The sequence below is a fragment of the Amphiura filiformis genome, chromosome 11 (assembly GCF_039555335.1).
Source record: "Amphiura filiformis chromosome 11, Afil_fr2py, whole genome shotgun sequence".
In the NCBI taxonomy this organism is placed as follows: Eukaryota; Metazoa; Echinodermata; class Ophiuroidea; order Amphilepidida; family Amphiuridae; genus Amphiura; species Amphiura filiformis.
The window spans coordinates 24,671,502-24,689,040 of record NC_092638.1 but is presented as its reverse complement, the minus strand read 5'-3'; the positions used below and the strand labels follow the sequence as shown (position 1 = coordinate 24,689,040).

The following is a 17,539-nucleotide window of genomic DNA, read 5'->3' as shown; positions in this document are numbered from 1 at the left end:
GAAAACCCCATAGACATTGGCTAATGTCAATGTATGTGTGCACGTGGCATCACTTTGCCATGTTATTTGTGGCAGAAGGGGCATTTTGAAGTGTTTTTTGTCTCAGACCGGAAATGACCCCTTAATAACCTTTCACCGCAAATTAAAAAAAATACCACGTATACACTGAGTAACATCAATTCATGTGTGAATGTACCGTATCTGTGCTATATTTTTCTTGGCTGATAAATTGTTTTGAAGTTATTTCGTTTTATACCGAAGTGACCCCTTAATGACCTTTGACCCCAAATCTGTGTACACCCCATAGACACTGGGTAATAACAATGCATGTGTGCAAGTGGCATCACTGTCCCACGTAATTTGTGGGAGAAGATGCATTTTAAAGGTATTTCGTTTTATACCGGAAATGACCCCTTAATGACCTTTGACCCCAAATAAAAAAACACCATATATACATTGGGTAAACACAATTCATGTGTGAGCACACCATCACTCTCCTATGTTTTTCTTAGCTAATAAAAATTTTTGAAGTTATTTCGTTTTATACCGAAGTGACCCCTTAATGACCTTTGACCCCAAATCTGTGTACACCCCATAGACACTGGGTAATAACAATGCATGTGTGCAAGTGGCGCCACTGTCCTACAGAATCTGTGGAAGAAGATGCATTTTAAAGGTATTTCGTTTTATACCGGAAGTGACCCCTTAATGAGCTTTGACCCCAAATAAAAAATACCACATATACATTGGGTGACTGCAGATCATATGTGAACATACCGTTACTGTGCTATGTTTTACTTAGCTAATAAAAAATTTTGAAGGTTTTTGTTTTATACCGGAAGTGACCCCTTAATGACCTTTGACCACAAATCTGTGTACACCACATAGACACTGGGTAGTAACAATGCATGTGTGCAAGTGGGGTCGCTGTCCTACGTAAGTTATAGGAGAAGATGCATTTTTAGTTGAAATCACGTTTTTGACCCCTGTGACCCCTGCGTGACCTTTGACCCTGCGAGTTTCATGTGACATGTAGGGGCATGGTCAATGATCATTGTGACTAAGTTAGGTCAAAATCGATGTAAGCATGTGAGTGCTAGAGCAAATGTAATGGTTGACAGAAGAAGAAGAAGAAAGAAAGAACCTGTAAGAAAAAAGACACAGCCGTGACTAACGTCACGGCTGTGTAAAAATACCGTGCATACCTCGAGTAACACTAATGCATATATGATGTTTATGTCACTCTGGTCTGGTTACGTTTTGAGATATAAAAAAATTAACATATTTGATGATTTTTGGTTTTTGACCGGAAGCGACCCCTTAATGACCTTTGACCCCGAAACTGTAGACACCCCAAAGACCTTGGTTGGTAGCAATGCATGTGTGCTAATGACAACACTCTGCTATGTAATTTGTAAAGACAGTGATTTTTTGAATATTTTTAGCATTCAGACCGGAAATGACCCCCTTGATGACCTTTGACCCCTTATCTGTGAACACCCTATAGACACCGACCAAAGTCAAGTCACATGACCTAAGCATGTCACCATCACATGTAATTTGTGGAAGAAGAAGCATTTTGAAGATATTTGGTTTTATACCGGAAATGACCCCTTAATGACCTTTGACCCCAAATTTGTGAACACCCTATAGACACTGGATATAGCCAATGCATATGTGCAAGTGACGTCATTGTACGATGTAACATGTAAGAGAAGAAGCATTTTGAAATTTGTTGCCAGAAAGAAGAAGAAGAAAGATCCGATAGCATCACAAGACCTAGCCGGTGTCCCGGCTAGGTAAAGAAAGAAAGAACCTGTAAGAAAAAAGACACAGCCGTGACTAAACGTCACGGCTGTGTAATGATGGTGAATGTCTGTGACCTATAGTTTTTGATCTATGGCCCTTTCAAATTCATATATGGACTAAAATAGCATGTTTTTGTTCAATATTTCCAATATTACGCCAAAAATGGTCCTTTATGGCCATTTTAACCAACTTGTTAGTTTTTGGAAAGTGGGAACGTCACTTAATAATATGAACATGTAATTGTACTTTAATGTTAAGCTATTTCAAGATCCACTAGTATGCCCACTACCGTGCTAGCAGCAATTTTATCTACTTTCAATGCAGTAAAATGATGACTAAAATGATTTTGCTGCATTGAAAGTAGTAAAATTGACGATATAATTGCTTCTGCCATGGAAACCGAGCTACGTGGATCTACAACTAGCTTAAAATGAAAGTACTATAATATAGCCATAATATATGTGAAGTTCCCACTTTCCAAACACTGAAAATTTTGTTAAAATTACAAAAAAGTACCATTTTCAGCCTAATATTGGAAAAATTGACAAAAACATGCTATTTTAGTCCATATGTGAATTTGAAAGGGCCATAGATCAAAAACTATAGGTCACAGACATTCACCATCATTAACTTTTTTGTTCAGAATAACTAGGTTGATATAATGACATATTTTTAAATCAAGAAAATATATATATATTTTTTTTCCCATGCAAAAATTACATCTTTAGGTCAAAAAATGGCCAAAATAGCACAAAAATATGGTTTTTGCCATTTTTTTTTATATTTTAGAGTTGTGCTATGACATTTTTATTCACCAGTGTTGGAAATCCATATGACATGTAACATCTACAATAGAAATGAAATTTCTACTCAATTTATTTTACAGCTATTTTAATATTTGACATTTTTGGGCAAAAATGGAAAAAAATCACGAAAAACACATTTTTAACCCCAAATAACTCCTAAATGAGTAAAGTAAAACGTGGGAACTTTTTGGATATTAATTCAGACATATATTTACTCTTGATTTGTTATGTTTTTATGTTCTGCCCAAGAGTGGACTACGGAAGTGAAAGATAAATGCCCATGTCCCATAGTCTATTTATGCTCATTTTGTGAGAGCTGATCATAGTGATATTTTGACCCACTTCCGGTTTCGTTATAGATGGGGAGGGAGGGGTCAGCTATCATAACTATTTACGTTTATAAGACATCGAGCCTTTGGATGAGGCTGTGGATCATGAAATGCCCTTTTAAGTTCCATTATAAGGTATATAATTCATCATTTTAAAGAAAGATTAAATAAAAAATAAAATAAATTTAGTGTATATTGCTTTAATGGCATATTGGTCCACTTTGGGGAGACTTTTTTTTGCACAACTTAAATTTCAACTTTATTGAAAACAAATCTCACTTCCCACATGCAAGCTCTTTCAAGTTATTCAGCAAAAGATATAAATACCTAAATTAAAGGCCCATTCAGTGATTTGCTCATCTGGGCGATCATAAAAATCATCAAAATTCAGATTTTGGTACCTTTGTCATTGTCATAGATATGCTAACATAGAAAGCTGTGTATCTAAGACAGAATAAGGAATTTACGTTGAATCTGTAATTTATATACTGACAGTATATAAATTAGCTACATCTATTTGAATGGGGCTTCAACCTTGCTAATACTGCCGTTTTCTTAATTTTTTTACCAAATTTTTTATTTTAAAAATGACAATTTGAATGACTTATCCTCCACTTTAAAGCAATTTATAAACAATTTTAATTTTTTTACACTTTCGCTGGGATCACTGAATGGCACTTTAAATAAACATATAAAAAGATGAGCACAGCATGATAATTGTAAATGTAAAAAATTGTCCTTTAAAAACTGAAGATGGCAAGTACATTACAATATGCAAAGATGTCAACAGTAGCTAACAGTAGCTCAATTTACAAATCCATAGCTTACACCAGGCCCTCTTTTGAAGCTCTTTCAACCAGGTTTGACCTTAGGTAAAAAGAAGGGCCAATGAACCTGGGTTTGAACTTTTATCTGTTTTTCTTTTCAAATTAAATTCTTTTCAAATTGTAATCATTCATGCTTGAATTATGCTCATCAGTGCATGCATGAGAAATGGTGTCATACAATTTTTTTTCATTATATTATTTAATACCTACCTGCAATGTGCAAAAAATGTAGTGAATTGCCACATTTTGAATCTGTGTTTTGCAAACAAAAAATTGATTTGAAATATTGAAGGTGATATATTTTCACACTTGAAAATAGACTAAAAATTGTTCACTACATTTAATAATTTGTGCTCTTTTTGATGGAACACTTGCATTCATATACTCTAGTTGTCATGATATCACCCTAAACATTAATTACATGAAAAATTACCTGTTTTACCTATGCTTGAATTACAATGTTTACAAAAAATAAGCAATTATTGTTAACTTAAAGCAAGCCAAGGTCACCATGGATATATACAGCAGACACCACACAAATTATGCATACATCTACAGCTGGCCAGCCAGGCATGCAAGCAAATAGCTGCAAAGGAAAAGGAAGCTGTAAATGGAAAGGAATTAATCCTTTCTGTGTATGATGTGACCTGTTAAATACAATAATTTCTGTTTTTTTCTCTACCGGGAGATGAGGTGAGTGAGTGGCAGTATAATTTGTACAAGCATGCAGCCATGGAATACCATTTATATCTTGTTATTACTAGGTAAGCTTACTATCAGAGCTCTCATTTATCAAAAGGATACTCCAGTATATCCGATGTGATCATATGTCAGATGGGCACTGGTTCAATTTGGGTCTAATTGAACCGATCAGATACAAGAGAGTTTGGGTTGATGAACACCAAAATGGTCGGGTGCATACAATGCATATAACCTGTCCAATATCTCGAAAAGTGAAAATGATGACTTACACTCAATTATACAGCCCATTTGTGTGGTGATGGACATAAAAAAATTAACCAGCCTGGTCATTCCAATGCATGAGGGGCAAATTATGCGCAGTCATTTAAAAATTGTCTTGGTTGGAGCTGCATGGAAATGCTGCACCGGATGATATAAAAGGGGAAAAACTAGGGTAAATACTAAAAAAGTATGAGATTTATCAATCAATTTATCAATCAATTTATTGGAATCACTTTTGCCGGGCACTTTTGTAACAGTGGCACATGCACTCATGTGCATCGAACATAAAAATACAAATTACACAGAACATCAATATTAAACACATTTAGATTGAACAGTGTGCTTTATGTACAAATGGTTAGGTTTATTGCATATAGGGTCCACTTAAAATATTTTTGAAAGGGGCAGTTTGCATGTACCCATTGATATGGCCTATTTTCTGCTGGGCATGCAAAGTAGCACTATTGATTTTTCAAAGTAAAATGATAATACCTATTTCAAGTCATCCAAATTTCCATCAAAATAAATGAGTATAATAACCAGTATTAATTTGGTTTGCAATTATTTCCTGCTTGCACTAAAATAAATGTAATTGATTTTGCCTAATTGACTGATACGATTTGATAATTATTTGGCCTTGTCCTCAGGAAAGGTCAGCAAAATAACCAAAATATCTCACAATAATTGAGTGAATGTGTAGCCTGTATATGTTTTAATGTTAATACTCTGCACCATACAGAAAACTGGTGCATTGATCTGCTCATGATCTGCTCACGCTACTTTCAAAAGTTCCTTTTAATGCAGGAAAATTGTAATTTAATGCCTGGAAAACAAGTTTTGACTTTTGGTATAACAATGGGCAGGCCTGTTTGAACAAATTGTAAAGTGGTGTAGCAGAAAGTGGGGGTCTGGGAGTGAAACCCCCAGCGAGGTTTGAAGAGGCAGAGCTCACCCCCTTAAAGCCCAAGAACTTTTGAAAATGAATATAAAAATCTATACGTAACAGGTATGGATTTGTGTCTTCCGCTCTTCTTCAACATGCCTTTGTGGGTGGCTCAGTTGGTTAGAGCGTTGTGCTAATATTACAAAGATCACAGGTTCGAATCGGCCCTGGTTTTTTTTCTTCAACATTCATGTGCACTGGCTGCTCTGGGAAAAGATTAAAAATTTGTTCATCCTATCAACCCAGAGATCTAAGTATAACAACTTTCAACTGCACATGTCTGTATGTTCTTTTAAGTCTGTATGTTCTTTTTTCCCTTCCAACAGGTGAATAAAAATGGAAAAAAACAACAACAAAAAACAACTTTCAACTCCACATTGTGTTTATAATGCACATTGGTTTAATTCTTATTTTGTTTTTCTACAGGAAATGCAGCTAAAACAAGATTTGTACAGTTGCACCTTTTTGGAAACTAATTAAAAACCAGTATATGAGGCACATAACGCCCACCCATTAACTAAAAGGTACTAAACTGAACCAAACCAAGCTGTCTTTAAAATGGAAGCCACACGACACAGAAAAACAAGGACAGATCCTGAGGAACCTCCCAAATTGGAGGATAGTAATCAGGATTCTGATATGAGTTTTAAAGGTATCGTGAACTCTTTTCAAAGCGAGGTTGTCATTGGTGATGTGGTGGTTTTCAGTGGCCTCTCGGACTCAATTGAGAATAATGATAATGGTGGAGCTGTTGCAATGGTTGAGACGACTCCTGCAGCGGAGATTAGTGTTATTCAAGAGGATGCGGCAAAGACTACACCCGATGTGAAAGGGGAAACTACTGGAAGTCAAGGTAAGGGCTACCCAGCAAACAGAAAAATGAAAAAATGTTTGGGTTTGGGTTAAAATGTTTTAGTAACATTGGTCTGTTCCAGAAAATAGATGCACACCTCCTAATGAGGAGTTCATATTTCCAGACTGTTTGTGCAGTCGTGATTGTTGGAAATCCAGACTTTTAAGTGTCTGAACACGAAAAATATAAAGCAGAAAATTGTTCAAAATAAAAAATCCTAAATTTGAGAGCTCATTTTGGACAATTCCATGATTTTTCATTGATTTCTAAGCTCTTTCCAGTAACATTGGCAACTGGAATTCCGGTCGTTTTCACAGGCATGAGAATTTTCAGGCTTAAGCCTGAATTCAGGCAAATTTCCGCACTTTCTTTAAATTTCAGCCTGTTTTGGGCCTTTTTAGTCTAATTTCGCACGCTTTTTCAGGCTTTTTCAAACTTTTCAGGTTTTTTCACGGATGATCATTCTCATGCCTGTTTTCAGAAAGCAAACTTGGAAAGCTAGACATTTCTTTTATTTTAAAATTACTCCTCTGGGGTGTGTACTTATTTTCTGGAATCGTCCATTTACATGCAGTTTTCTAATATTGGATTTTGGCATATTAAGGCAAAGGTATATTTTGCAGAAAACCCCCTTTTGAAATCAAACATGTTGTTCTAAAAAGAATTTTTTTCTTTTGTTAGTCTATATCTGGAAATCAATATTTCCGACTTCCGACTGATTTTGTTTGATCACATCACAAATTCTATTTGTAAATCAGAAAATGGTGTTTTTTAGTGCGCTTATTCCAGGATTTTTTCTTCCGTCAATTTGGCACCCCTGTTTCTCTTTTAGGGGTACTACACCCCTGCCCAATTTTGTGCCTATTTTTGCATTTTCTCAAAATTGTAAGCATTGGGGACAAGTAAGATAAGTATATTATAGGGGCAAGGACTACAACTACTGCACTGGAAATTTTATTTCAGCGCAGACAACAGTTGTGCCCCTGTAATATGCATATCTTACTTGTCACCAATGTGCTATAATTTTTGAGAAAATGCAAAAATAGGCACAAAATTGGCCAGGGTGTAGTACCCCTTTAACCAGGGATGGAAATTTCCACTCGTCCGGTCGCCAATTGCGAGTAAAATTGCAGCCGGTCGAGTAAAGTTTCAAATTCACCAGCCCGACTGGCGAGTAACATTTCACGGCCGGCCTAACCCTTACCCAGGCTCAGAGTACAATTTGACCTCATCAAATGTCGATTGTTCTAAAATAAAAGTGCATTTTCACCGTGATATTTTATCATATTCCATCTGTAGTTGCTATGATATTTTTTTCTTCTTTTCAATTCTAAGTCAGTTTTGGTCAGAAACAGGTGCAAAAACATGCGCAAACTCGGCCAATTTTCACAAAATTCTGGTTCTTCCGCACTTCTTAAATTAACGTTTTGTTGTCATGCTAAAACACTAAGCACGTGGTGCCACAATAATACAAAAAATGTTATCATTTTGATTTTGTCTTTTAAAATTGCTTTTATTTATCGTAACAATAATATTAATAAAGGAAACGTAGATTATTTAGGAAAACATTAACTTAATATATTAAAAACTGTAAAAAATAATTAAATAAACATTAACCGCACATCGTCACTCGTCAGTCTGAATATTATTTCATCGGAAAGCATAAAAAAGTGCAAGATTTCCTGATGTTGCATACTTAAGAATGGAAATTTCTTATTTTTTTATCATGAATTAATGATTAAGTTTTTAGCTTCATGCACACAAAGTGAGTCATGGATTTTAAAACACACGGCGGCTGTCGCGTCTTTCATGCCGAGAAAATGGACCCACGAAAAACAGCACTGATCGCGATTTGGCGACCGTGATTATCGGACGAGTACAACTTTGTTCGGACGGGTAAATTTTTTGACCTACTCGCCCGATTGGCGAGTGGCAAAAAAAGTTAAGTTCCATGCCTGCCCTTAACACAGTGCAGTATTCCTTTCACACACACAAATGTGATGCGATCAAGCAAAATCAGTCGGAACTCGGCAATAATAAATTTTCAGTTTCCTATAGGATTGTAAAAAGTATTTATAAAGCTGGATTTTGCAGAAAATCCCATTGAAATTGAACAACCAGTTCCAAAGATATGAGCAATTAAAGAGTTTCCAAAACAATAGGAAACAAAAGGAAAAATTTCCTTTGTTTGGCTATATCTTAAAATCAATATTTCCGAGTTCCGACTGATTTTGCTTGATCGCATCACAAATAAGTTTTGTGAATTGTATTTAATGTTTTTCTTTCTAGTTTTGCCTGTGTATTTGCTTAAATTTTTTTTATGTTTTTAGTATTATGATAAATTTGTTTAAGGTTCGGTTCAGGGTGAAATATAGATTATCGCTAGTTTCAGAACTCAAAACGTACAAATGTAGACAAGTTCTTCGACTAGAGGTATTCCATATCCCATCCCACCCAGCCTCACCTAATAATAACTAATCGGGTTTGCTAGGCAACAACAATAAATAAATGTTATGTTGTCCTGTTTTGAAACATAATAGAATTTTTCATGCCAAGGTGCTTTTAACAAAGAAAACTATCTTCAACCACAACAGGAAAATGAAAGATTGATGTATCAAATTATTTGATCTGTCTGCTGTCAAATAATTATTTTTTGGTGCCCGCATGAAGCTAGACAAACATTTTGGTCCAATTTGTTTGAAAATTGGAGCAACTTTAATTTTTGTACAACTTGAAAGTTAACCTTCAACTTTTATTTATTTTCAGCCCAATTTGGATTTTTTCGCCCCAATTCACATGCTTTTTCGCCCCAATTCACATGCTTTTTCCACGCTTTTTCCAAATTTTCCGTACATATAGTATTAGCCACAGGTCATACACACACAAAATTTATATTTTTGGAATCCTTATGACCAAACAGATAATTTGATATGATTTTGAGTGAAATTGGAGCGTGTTTAAAATTTGAACCCTGGAGTTATTTTGGGAGTCATTTTGAGAGTCTTGTATAGACTCAAAATAACGTTTGATAACTTAATTATTTATATTTTATTTATTTATTATTTGGATTCAAAAGGTCCAAATTGGTAAAGATTTCCACCTTACTAATTTTTAATTATAAATGTACAACCATACAAGCACATGTTTGAGATTTCCTCTTGTCTAATCTAACTGGAGCCTAAATATCAAAAATGTAAAAATTTTGCAAAGTTGTGTTAAGTACAACTCTTCTAGGCATGCAGACAGTAATTTCTTCCTGGGGATTTTCATTTTTACAATTAACCTTTGTACCAACATGATATCATATTTTACTAAAGTTCTATTATCATGTTTTGCATTAATTACAGAATATTTTACTGTAGAGGAAGCCATAGAACATGTTGGATTTGGAAGGTTCCAACTCAAGATGTCGGCCATAATCTGTGTTATACACGTAAGCTTATTTCCTGGTGTTGTCTCTTACCATTGACCATATGTGTATGCATGATTGTTCCCAATTTTACAGGAAAAGGGATAATGTTTAAAGAAAATATGTCTGTGGACATAAATGTTCACAATATTTAAAAAATAAAGGGTGTTTTTGATGATGGTGTGATTGAAATTTGAAAATCAGGATTTTTGACTTCTGGGAACTATCATGCATTATACCTTTGAATTGTAAGTGACAACACCGGGGCTAGTTATTTTCTTAAAGTTTCTATAAAATAGTAGTCTTAAATTTTTTTGGAAAAGAGATGTCTTGTATTATAAAATTTCATGTAAACAAATTCAATTGATTATTTGGTAAAATGATGTTAAACATACCTAACAATGACGTTTCGTGCTACATCGTAGCACTTTCTCAAATCGACTGACCAATTCTCCCAGTCCTCCTCGTCTGCTTCCTGTCGGAGCGTGACGTTGGTGGCGCTGTTTTAGGTGGTTTTAGGAGTTGGTCATAGATGTGCGGTAGGAAGTGATTTCCTTCATCCCGGTTGAGTGTGTTGGGCCCCCTTTTCCGTATCCAAATCACTTCTTTTATGTGTCTTCTATTTCTGTTTTGCTCTCTGTCCTTTATGCTCGCGTCATCCCAATTGATCACATGGTTATCCTCCGCTACATGGTCAGTAATAGCGGATTTGTTGACCTCACCGGTGACCGAGGCCTTCCTCTGAGCTCTGGTATAAGCCTTAGTTGAGGCTTTTTCCGCTTCGGTTTTGTGTTCTTTAAGCCGCTGTACCTAGAACTCTAGAGGTTTCACCTATATAGGTTTTTTCACAGTTGCGGCAGGGGATCTCGTAAACGCATTCGGCGGTTTGTAAGGAATCGCGTTTGTCCTTTGGGTGGACCAGAATGTTTCTTCATGTCTGGTGTGGCTACGATGTAGCACGAAACGTCATTGTTAGGTATGTTTAACATCATTTTACCAAATAATCAATTGGATTTGTTTACATGAAATTTTATATATGATATCTACTGACAATCCTGATGAACTTGTTTACGGATGTCTTGTATGTGTTTCTCATTCTCATCTGGCTTCAACATTCTTCATCAAATTGACTTGCGCTGACTTACTGTGACTGATGGCAGTAGGAAAAAGAACACTATTTCTGGCTCATTTATTGGTTTATTCCAGTTGAAATCCACACACCCCCTGTGAAAGATATAACCTTAATCTTCCACACAGGGAGTGTGAATTTCAAATTTACTTGTAACCTGAATGGGTGGCTCCATTTGAAATCTACACCCCTGTGGGAGATTAAGGTCATGTCTTCAATAGGGGGTGTATGGATTTTTTTAAAGACCCAACTCATGCTCAATTCACAAAAGCATGCACCAGTTACGAATTACGCACCACACAACTAGCGCAAGTGCTGCGCCCAAATACATAGAAGATATCACACCACCAAATAAATCCCCATAGAGATATGTACTAAATTCGCCTCAAGAAAACATCTTTTTTTTTTACGACTGGCCCTCGAAGTCTATGATGTCTGGGAATTACCTAATTTACCTCCAAAATCATGCCAGTGTTTCTGTACAGAAACGACTGCTTAAAATCATTAATAAATCTCTCCCATCTGTGGTACACTTGCAGGATTTAATATTACTAATCATGACCAATCCAAATTTAGCCAAAGTTATGCAAATTTCTGCTCATTTTAATGCTTACTTTAGGCTATGCATGGTTTTTTCTGAGAAATGCATTCAGGGCGCACGACTGTATAAAACTATTTGGTGGTGTGAAATCAGAAGCTGTTCTATATCAATACGCAGTGTTGCAAGTCTTATTTTTGTCGTGTATTATAAGCCAAACAAACTTTATATAAATGTGATGTATAAGAAAAGTGCTTCAAAAATGTTTCTTTAATGGCATCCTCTTTATCTTGCTCCTCTTCCAAGATGACAGATGCAGGAGAATTGATGTTGCTAAGTATGCTGAGTCCTGAACTCCATTGTGAATGGAATCTGGCAAAATGGCAACAAGCTCTTATAACCACAGTGGTGTTTGTTGGGTATCTCATTGCTTCTCCATTGTGGGGAATGTTTGCTGATAAGTTTGGAAGAAAAAAGGTAAGACCATACACAGACCATCAGTAGAAACAAAGGGCAAGGATTTTCGGCAGGAATGTTAACTCTCATGCATTGGGCACGGGTCTCACGCATTCGGTCACTTTTTAACGGCCTCATGCTAAAGTAGTATAATTTCACGCCTTGGTTGTAAATCTCATGCAAGGAGCTGTAAAATGAGTAAAATCTCACACATCTTTAAAGTAATTTGTTGTCCCTACCCCCACTTTTTACATTCTTAAGTGCCGTGGCTCAAATAATCATGGGTCAAAATGAACATTGACGTCGGCAAAAATAATTCTGTCCCAGTTTGTCCATGTATAATGTCGTGATCATGACATGTCAGTTTTAAGCTTACTTGCCATGCATGCTATGGCATTGAAATATAAAATTCACTAAGGGGTGTTTCTTTGAGGATTCTTTTCATCACAAAAACCATGGGGGCATTTATAAAAGGGTGCATTCATTAGAGAAATATGGTACAAAGAACATAATTTATAGGCCTATAGCATCACTTTTATTTTTTGTTGTCCTTTTTCTCCATACAGGCTTTGATTATGGTTGGTTTCTGGATATTCACATTTGGTCTTTACAGTAGTTTCTCACCCAATTACGCATGGATGCTGGTTACTAGAGGTATCACTGGATTTGGCATAGGTGGCGCGGCACAAAAGTAAGTCATTTGAGAGATTGTGCAACACATCTTAAGGAGATGTGGTATGTAAAAATGATGTCACACACAAAACTCTAATGGCACACGAACATGAAAGTTATCATTCCAATCCACATTGAATGGCTGTTTATTCCTTGTAAAACAAATGGATCGCATGAACCGATGATGTCAGTTTCAAGTCACATGTCTCCAGAAGATGATTAGCACAATGTTGCCTGTTGCCTGTCGAATGTTGTAAAGATTCTGGAATTTGCGATAACTGGAATTTTAGGCAAAAACTAAATCTGCCCTCCCTTAAAAATCAGAGGAGGAAACTCTCTCATTGTACATGAAATTTAATTACCTTAAAGCAAAGGAGCCCATGTGGAGCATTTGTATCAAATCTTTACTAGCAGTCAAGTTAGCTCAATCGTTAAGGCGTTCGACTATGGTGCGAGAGGTTGCGGGTTCGAACCCTGGCGGTGCCAAGTATGCTCTTGTGGAAAAATTGAGTTAGCTTGAAATTTCCCTGGACAAGGAACTTACTGCTAATTTGTCTAGTTGTAACCCGTAGGAAACTCGGGGAGCTGATCCTGGTTGCGAAGGTTATTTGTGGAAAGTCTAGGGTGTGCGCTCTTGAAACAGCAAAGTCCCAGTTTTGTTGTTTAATGGAATGATGTGGGCCGTAGTGGTCAGCGACAACCTGTAAAGTGTGCTGAGGCTTGTGGATCAATGTCTAGGCATTGTGCCTGTGCGTAGCGCACTATAAATCACTGCACTTTTTTCTTCTTTTTTTTATTGTATCTTTTCATTTGTGTTTTTTTCTAGAAATAAAAATTCAATATTTTATTGTAGTAACCATAAATTTAAATTAAAAATAGCTGCAGATGTTTTTGATGAATATTGTAATATTATAATGACATCAGCTTAATATATCAATTTTGGCTTTCTAGAAAATACCATAAATTAATTTTATCACATATGCATTGGGTGCTTTAAAGGGATACTCAGAGATTTTCTCTAAAAGAATTGTATAATCGATCCACAAAATGATCAACAATTGTGTTGCAAATAAGCCAGCATTTTAAGGACCATTCAAACCCTTAGGTCTGATAATCTAACGGGCTATTCCAGTTGAAATCCATACACCTATGGAAGACATAACCTTAATCTCCTACACAGGGGGGCATAGATTTCAAATGGAGTCACCCATTCAGGTAACTCCATTTGAAATTCACACTCCATGTATGGATGATTAAGGTGATGTCTTCCTTAGGATTTCAACTAACCCAATGGGCCCTCATCAATATGACTTTTGGTCTGAGGGCTTGTCTTATTGATCAACAAGTTAAGCATAAATATATACTCCGCAATAAAGTATCCTTACACTTGGAAAAATAATCACAATTTCAAAACTGAACCATATTGGGGTAAATCTAATCCTGCACATTATGACTTTAGCCATCCAATCATGTACCAAGATCTTTTGTCATTTATTGTTTGAAACATAAACATTTGAGCCAGTGGTGCCTGTACATAACTCGAGCCAGTGGTGCATGCACATAACGACCAAAAGATTGACAGCAAATGGGCGGTCTGATCATCGTACAACAACCAATGAAAACAGCGTATTTCATCAGTGCATTGGGTCATTTACATACAAACATTAATGAGCTAAACAAGTTGTACAAGACGGTTGGTCGCGGTTTGTAAAATCATGAAGGTAAAACTGACGGTGCCAATTGCTATGAGTGATCACTTCGCTTGCCAATGGTGAGAAATATAAATGATCAGTGCAGAAATTTAGTTGATTTTATTGGCCGTATAAAGCGGCCAGGGCTTGAGGAAATTAGCTGGCCATAGTATATTGAGACCGTCTTGAACAAGACTAATATTGCATGAACAAAACACATTTCAGGTCTAAAATTTCACTGGGATTATCAAAATAATATGAGTTTTCATCCGATTCCAAATTCTGGATTTCTGATGGGGCAAAGTAGAAGGATGAGGCTGTCAGTTGGGCTTCCTATCTTGAAATGCTTATGTCATAAAGTTTTCATCTGATTCCAAATTCTGGACCATGTATCAACAGTCAAAGTCCCCGTGTATTGGATAGTGTGAATTTACGCATATTCATGAGGGCCGATTGTTCGATCGTGCCGTGTCTAACAATCACGCCAGCGCTGCGTGCCTTCGCGTATACGCAATAGAGAGTTGTGTGCTTTCGCGATTACGTGATAGACCGTGAAAACATGTGGTAGTTGCATAGCAGTTTTGCTTGTCGCATTTCATGGAACAATCGGTCCTCATTATCGGGTGATGCTGAGACTTTGACTGGTTGTACGGGCTCTGTTTTCTCTCTCCTCTGTGGCTTCCTATCTTGAAATGCTTATGTCATAAAGCATGATTTATTGTAAGTGTTCATTTCTTTTACAGTGTGGTTTTGTATTCAGAATTTCTGCCAACCAAAGTTAGAGGATTCTGGCTTAATATTGTCTCCGTAAGTATATTATAATTAAGAAATAAAGGGTAATACATTATCCTTTACACAAAAATAATGTGTCCGAGGCAGTAAAAACGTAAATAATGGGTAAGGCTGCGCCTCACCCATTATTTAAACGTTCTTACTGCCGAGGACACATTATTTGCATGTAAAGGATAATGTTGCACCCTTTATTTCTATTCTATTACCACAAAATAGTGCAATTTAAAGAGAAAATATCACATTTTTTGCACAAATATTTCCAAGTTGTTTACCTCAAGGTGGAGCGCCTACGCGTAGCCAAAGCGCAAGTGACAGCGAATATCGCAGAATGCGTAACCAAGCGTAATGCTTTGCGTAGAGTGCGTAACGACGCTAATAATATACTGCATCACGCTTTGCTGTGCGCTGTGATGCGAGTAGAACATAAAGTTCGTTGCCCTGGCCACTTTATTGCTAATTAATGGTCTTTCATGTGACGCGTTTCAACAAATCACAGTGCGCGATTTTGAATAATGGGTCGTGGGGGTAATAGAATATAGAATAAAAGACATTTTGATTAGGCAAAAAAATAAATAAAGTATGTCTCAGACACATTTGGTAAAAAATCTAAGCGCTATGTGTCTTTTATTTTTTTATTTTTTTAAGAAAATGAGCTATGCGACATGCGATATTTTTAATTAATTTTTTATTTTTTTACAGTCAAGGCACAATATTTATGTACTTTTTGATTTTCAAATACAGAAACAGTAATATACACAATGAATAGTTTTATGTGTCTTTTTTACAATCATAGTGAAATGTGTATATACAAAAAACAACAACCAAACTGCAAAAAATATTGGATCGCTATTCGATACTGAAAAATATTTTTTTAAATGAACATATAGGGAAAAAAAAACGGCCAACGCGTAGCGCTAAGCGCTAAATTGGATTTCACATGGCAATGCGCGCCGCGCGGGTGTCTGAGACATACATTCTTTTTTTCTTGGCCATATTGTACATGAATGTCCCCTAACTTGTCATATCCTTTGCCATTGCACCCTAATATGGACCACAATAGCCTCATCCCAATGGCATAGTTCAAAAACATCAATTAAACAATCATAGTGCAAAATTTGACCTCAAGTTGCAGAGTATGAGTTTTTGTACCCAAATTTTCAAAATTCATTCAATGAATGTGCAAATGTATTGGGGTTAAAGAACTTTGTCCTGATAGATGAGCATGTTGTGGATCCTAGTGTTAACAGTACTGTTAATGTTAATTTTAAGTTTGTTTGAATCATTTCCACAGTTTTCATGGATCATAGGTGTCTTATGGGTTGTTGGTATTGCAAGGTTAATCATGCCAGTCTATGGATGGCGATTACTTCTTATTGTTGCTGCTATGCCGTTACTCTTATTCATAACATGCTGTTATGTAAGTATAGGGATTACACCCCTCCATCCACCACCACCACCTTGCATGTCCGTTTCATAATACGCCGGAATTGCCTTGCAGTTCGGTGTGTTGCCAAAATACTGCATAGCGATATTGCAATTAAGTTAAATACATTTTATCTTGGAAATGCGACAAGTTGCATTGAGCTGCAGCGCAAAGTAAAATAGTGAACCCTCCAAAAAAAAAAAAATAGAATGTGAGCCATTTAAGCTGAATTTATACTCGATCATTTTTACAGATTTTAAGCGATTCTCACGCATGCTCAGTGTTTACTTACATTTCCAGAGCGTCGAGCCGATCAATCGATTCAAATCGCTGAGGCAAAAACGATGTCGCTTTTGCAAGTTGAAGAAATCTCAACTTCCCAGCGATATCGCTTGACACGTGAATGCGTCAACCAATCATATACAACCAACTGGATCTATTATTTTGCTAATTAATTTAACTTTCTTGATTTTTAACTTTTGGTGATGAATTAATTCAAACCAATAATTATTGACAGCAAAGGATGTTCTAAAAATGTATTTTGTGGTATTTAGAATATTTTAATTGTCGTCTGCAATTGCTATCGCAGTGATGAGTATAAATGCAAAAGCGATGGGCGATGCATCGCAAAATTCTGTGATTGCCCATCGCTTTCCAAAAGCGTTTAATCGCAATCGCTCGGCGATCGAGTATAAATTCAGCTTTATTCTGCCATGCATTTAGTATAGGCCTATAATCATAAACAGACGTAGTCTGCTTTAGTAGATCATCTTAATTTACCATCCCTCTTTCCAAAGTTCCCCCCTAAATTCTTTTTAGAAGAAATCTAAAAATATTTGAAGAAATGCAAATGTGTAAAAAGATATGTGTAGCCATATTTGTCTTACACATATGGACCA

The 17,539-nt window shown here is 36.2% G+C and overlaps 1 protein-coding gene across 1 annotated transcript in view; it reads left to right on the top strand.

Moving 5' to 3' along the window:
• Positions 1–4,222: 4,222 nt before the first annotated feature.
• The window catches only part of LOC140164609 (synaptic vesicle 2-related protein-like), a 37,383-nt gene continuing 24,066 nt past the window's right edge, over positions 4,223–17,539 (top strand). Inside the window, exons 1-7 of the mRNA XM_072187935.1 lie at positions 4,223–4,464; positions 6,104–6,530; positions 9,878–9,963; positions 11,913–12,083; positions 12,629–12,753; positions 15,169–15,232; positions 16,509–16,634. Of these exons, the coding sequence (XP_072044036.1) occupies positions 6,236–6,530; positions 9,878–9,963; positions 11,913–12,083; positions 12,629–12,753; positions 15,169–15,232; positions 16,509–16,634 (867 nt within the window). The 5' untranslated portion in view covers positions 4,223–4,464; positions 6,104–6,235. The remainder of the gene's footprint in view (positions 4,465–6,103; positions 6,531–9,877; positions 9,964–11,912; positions 12,084–12,628; positions 12,754–15,168; positions 15,233–16,508; positions 16,635–17,539) is intronic.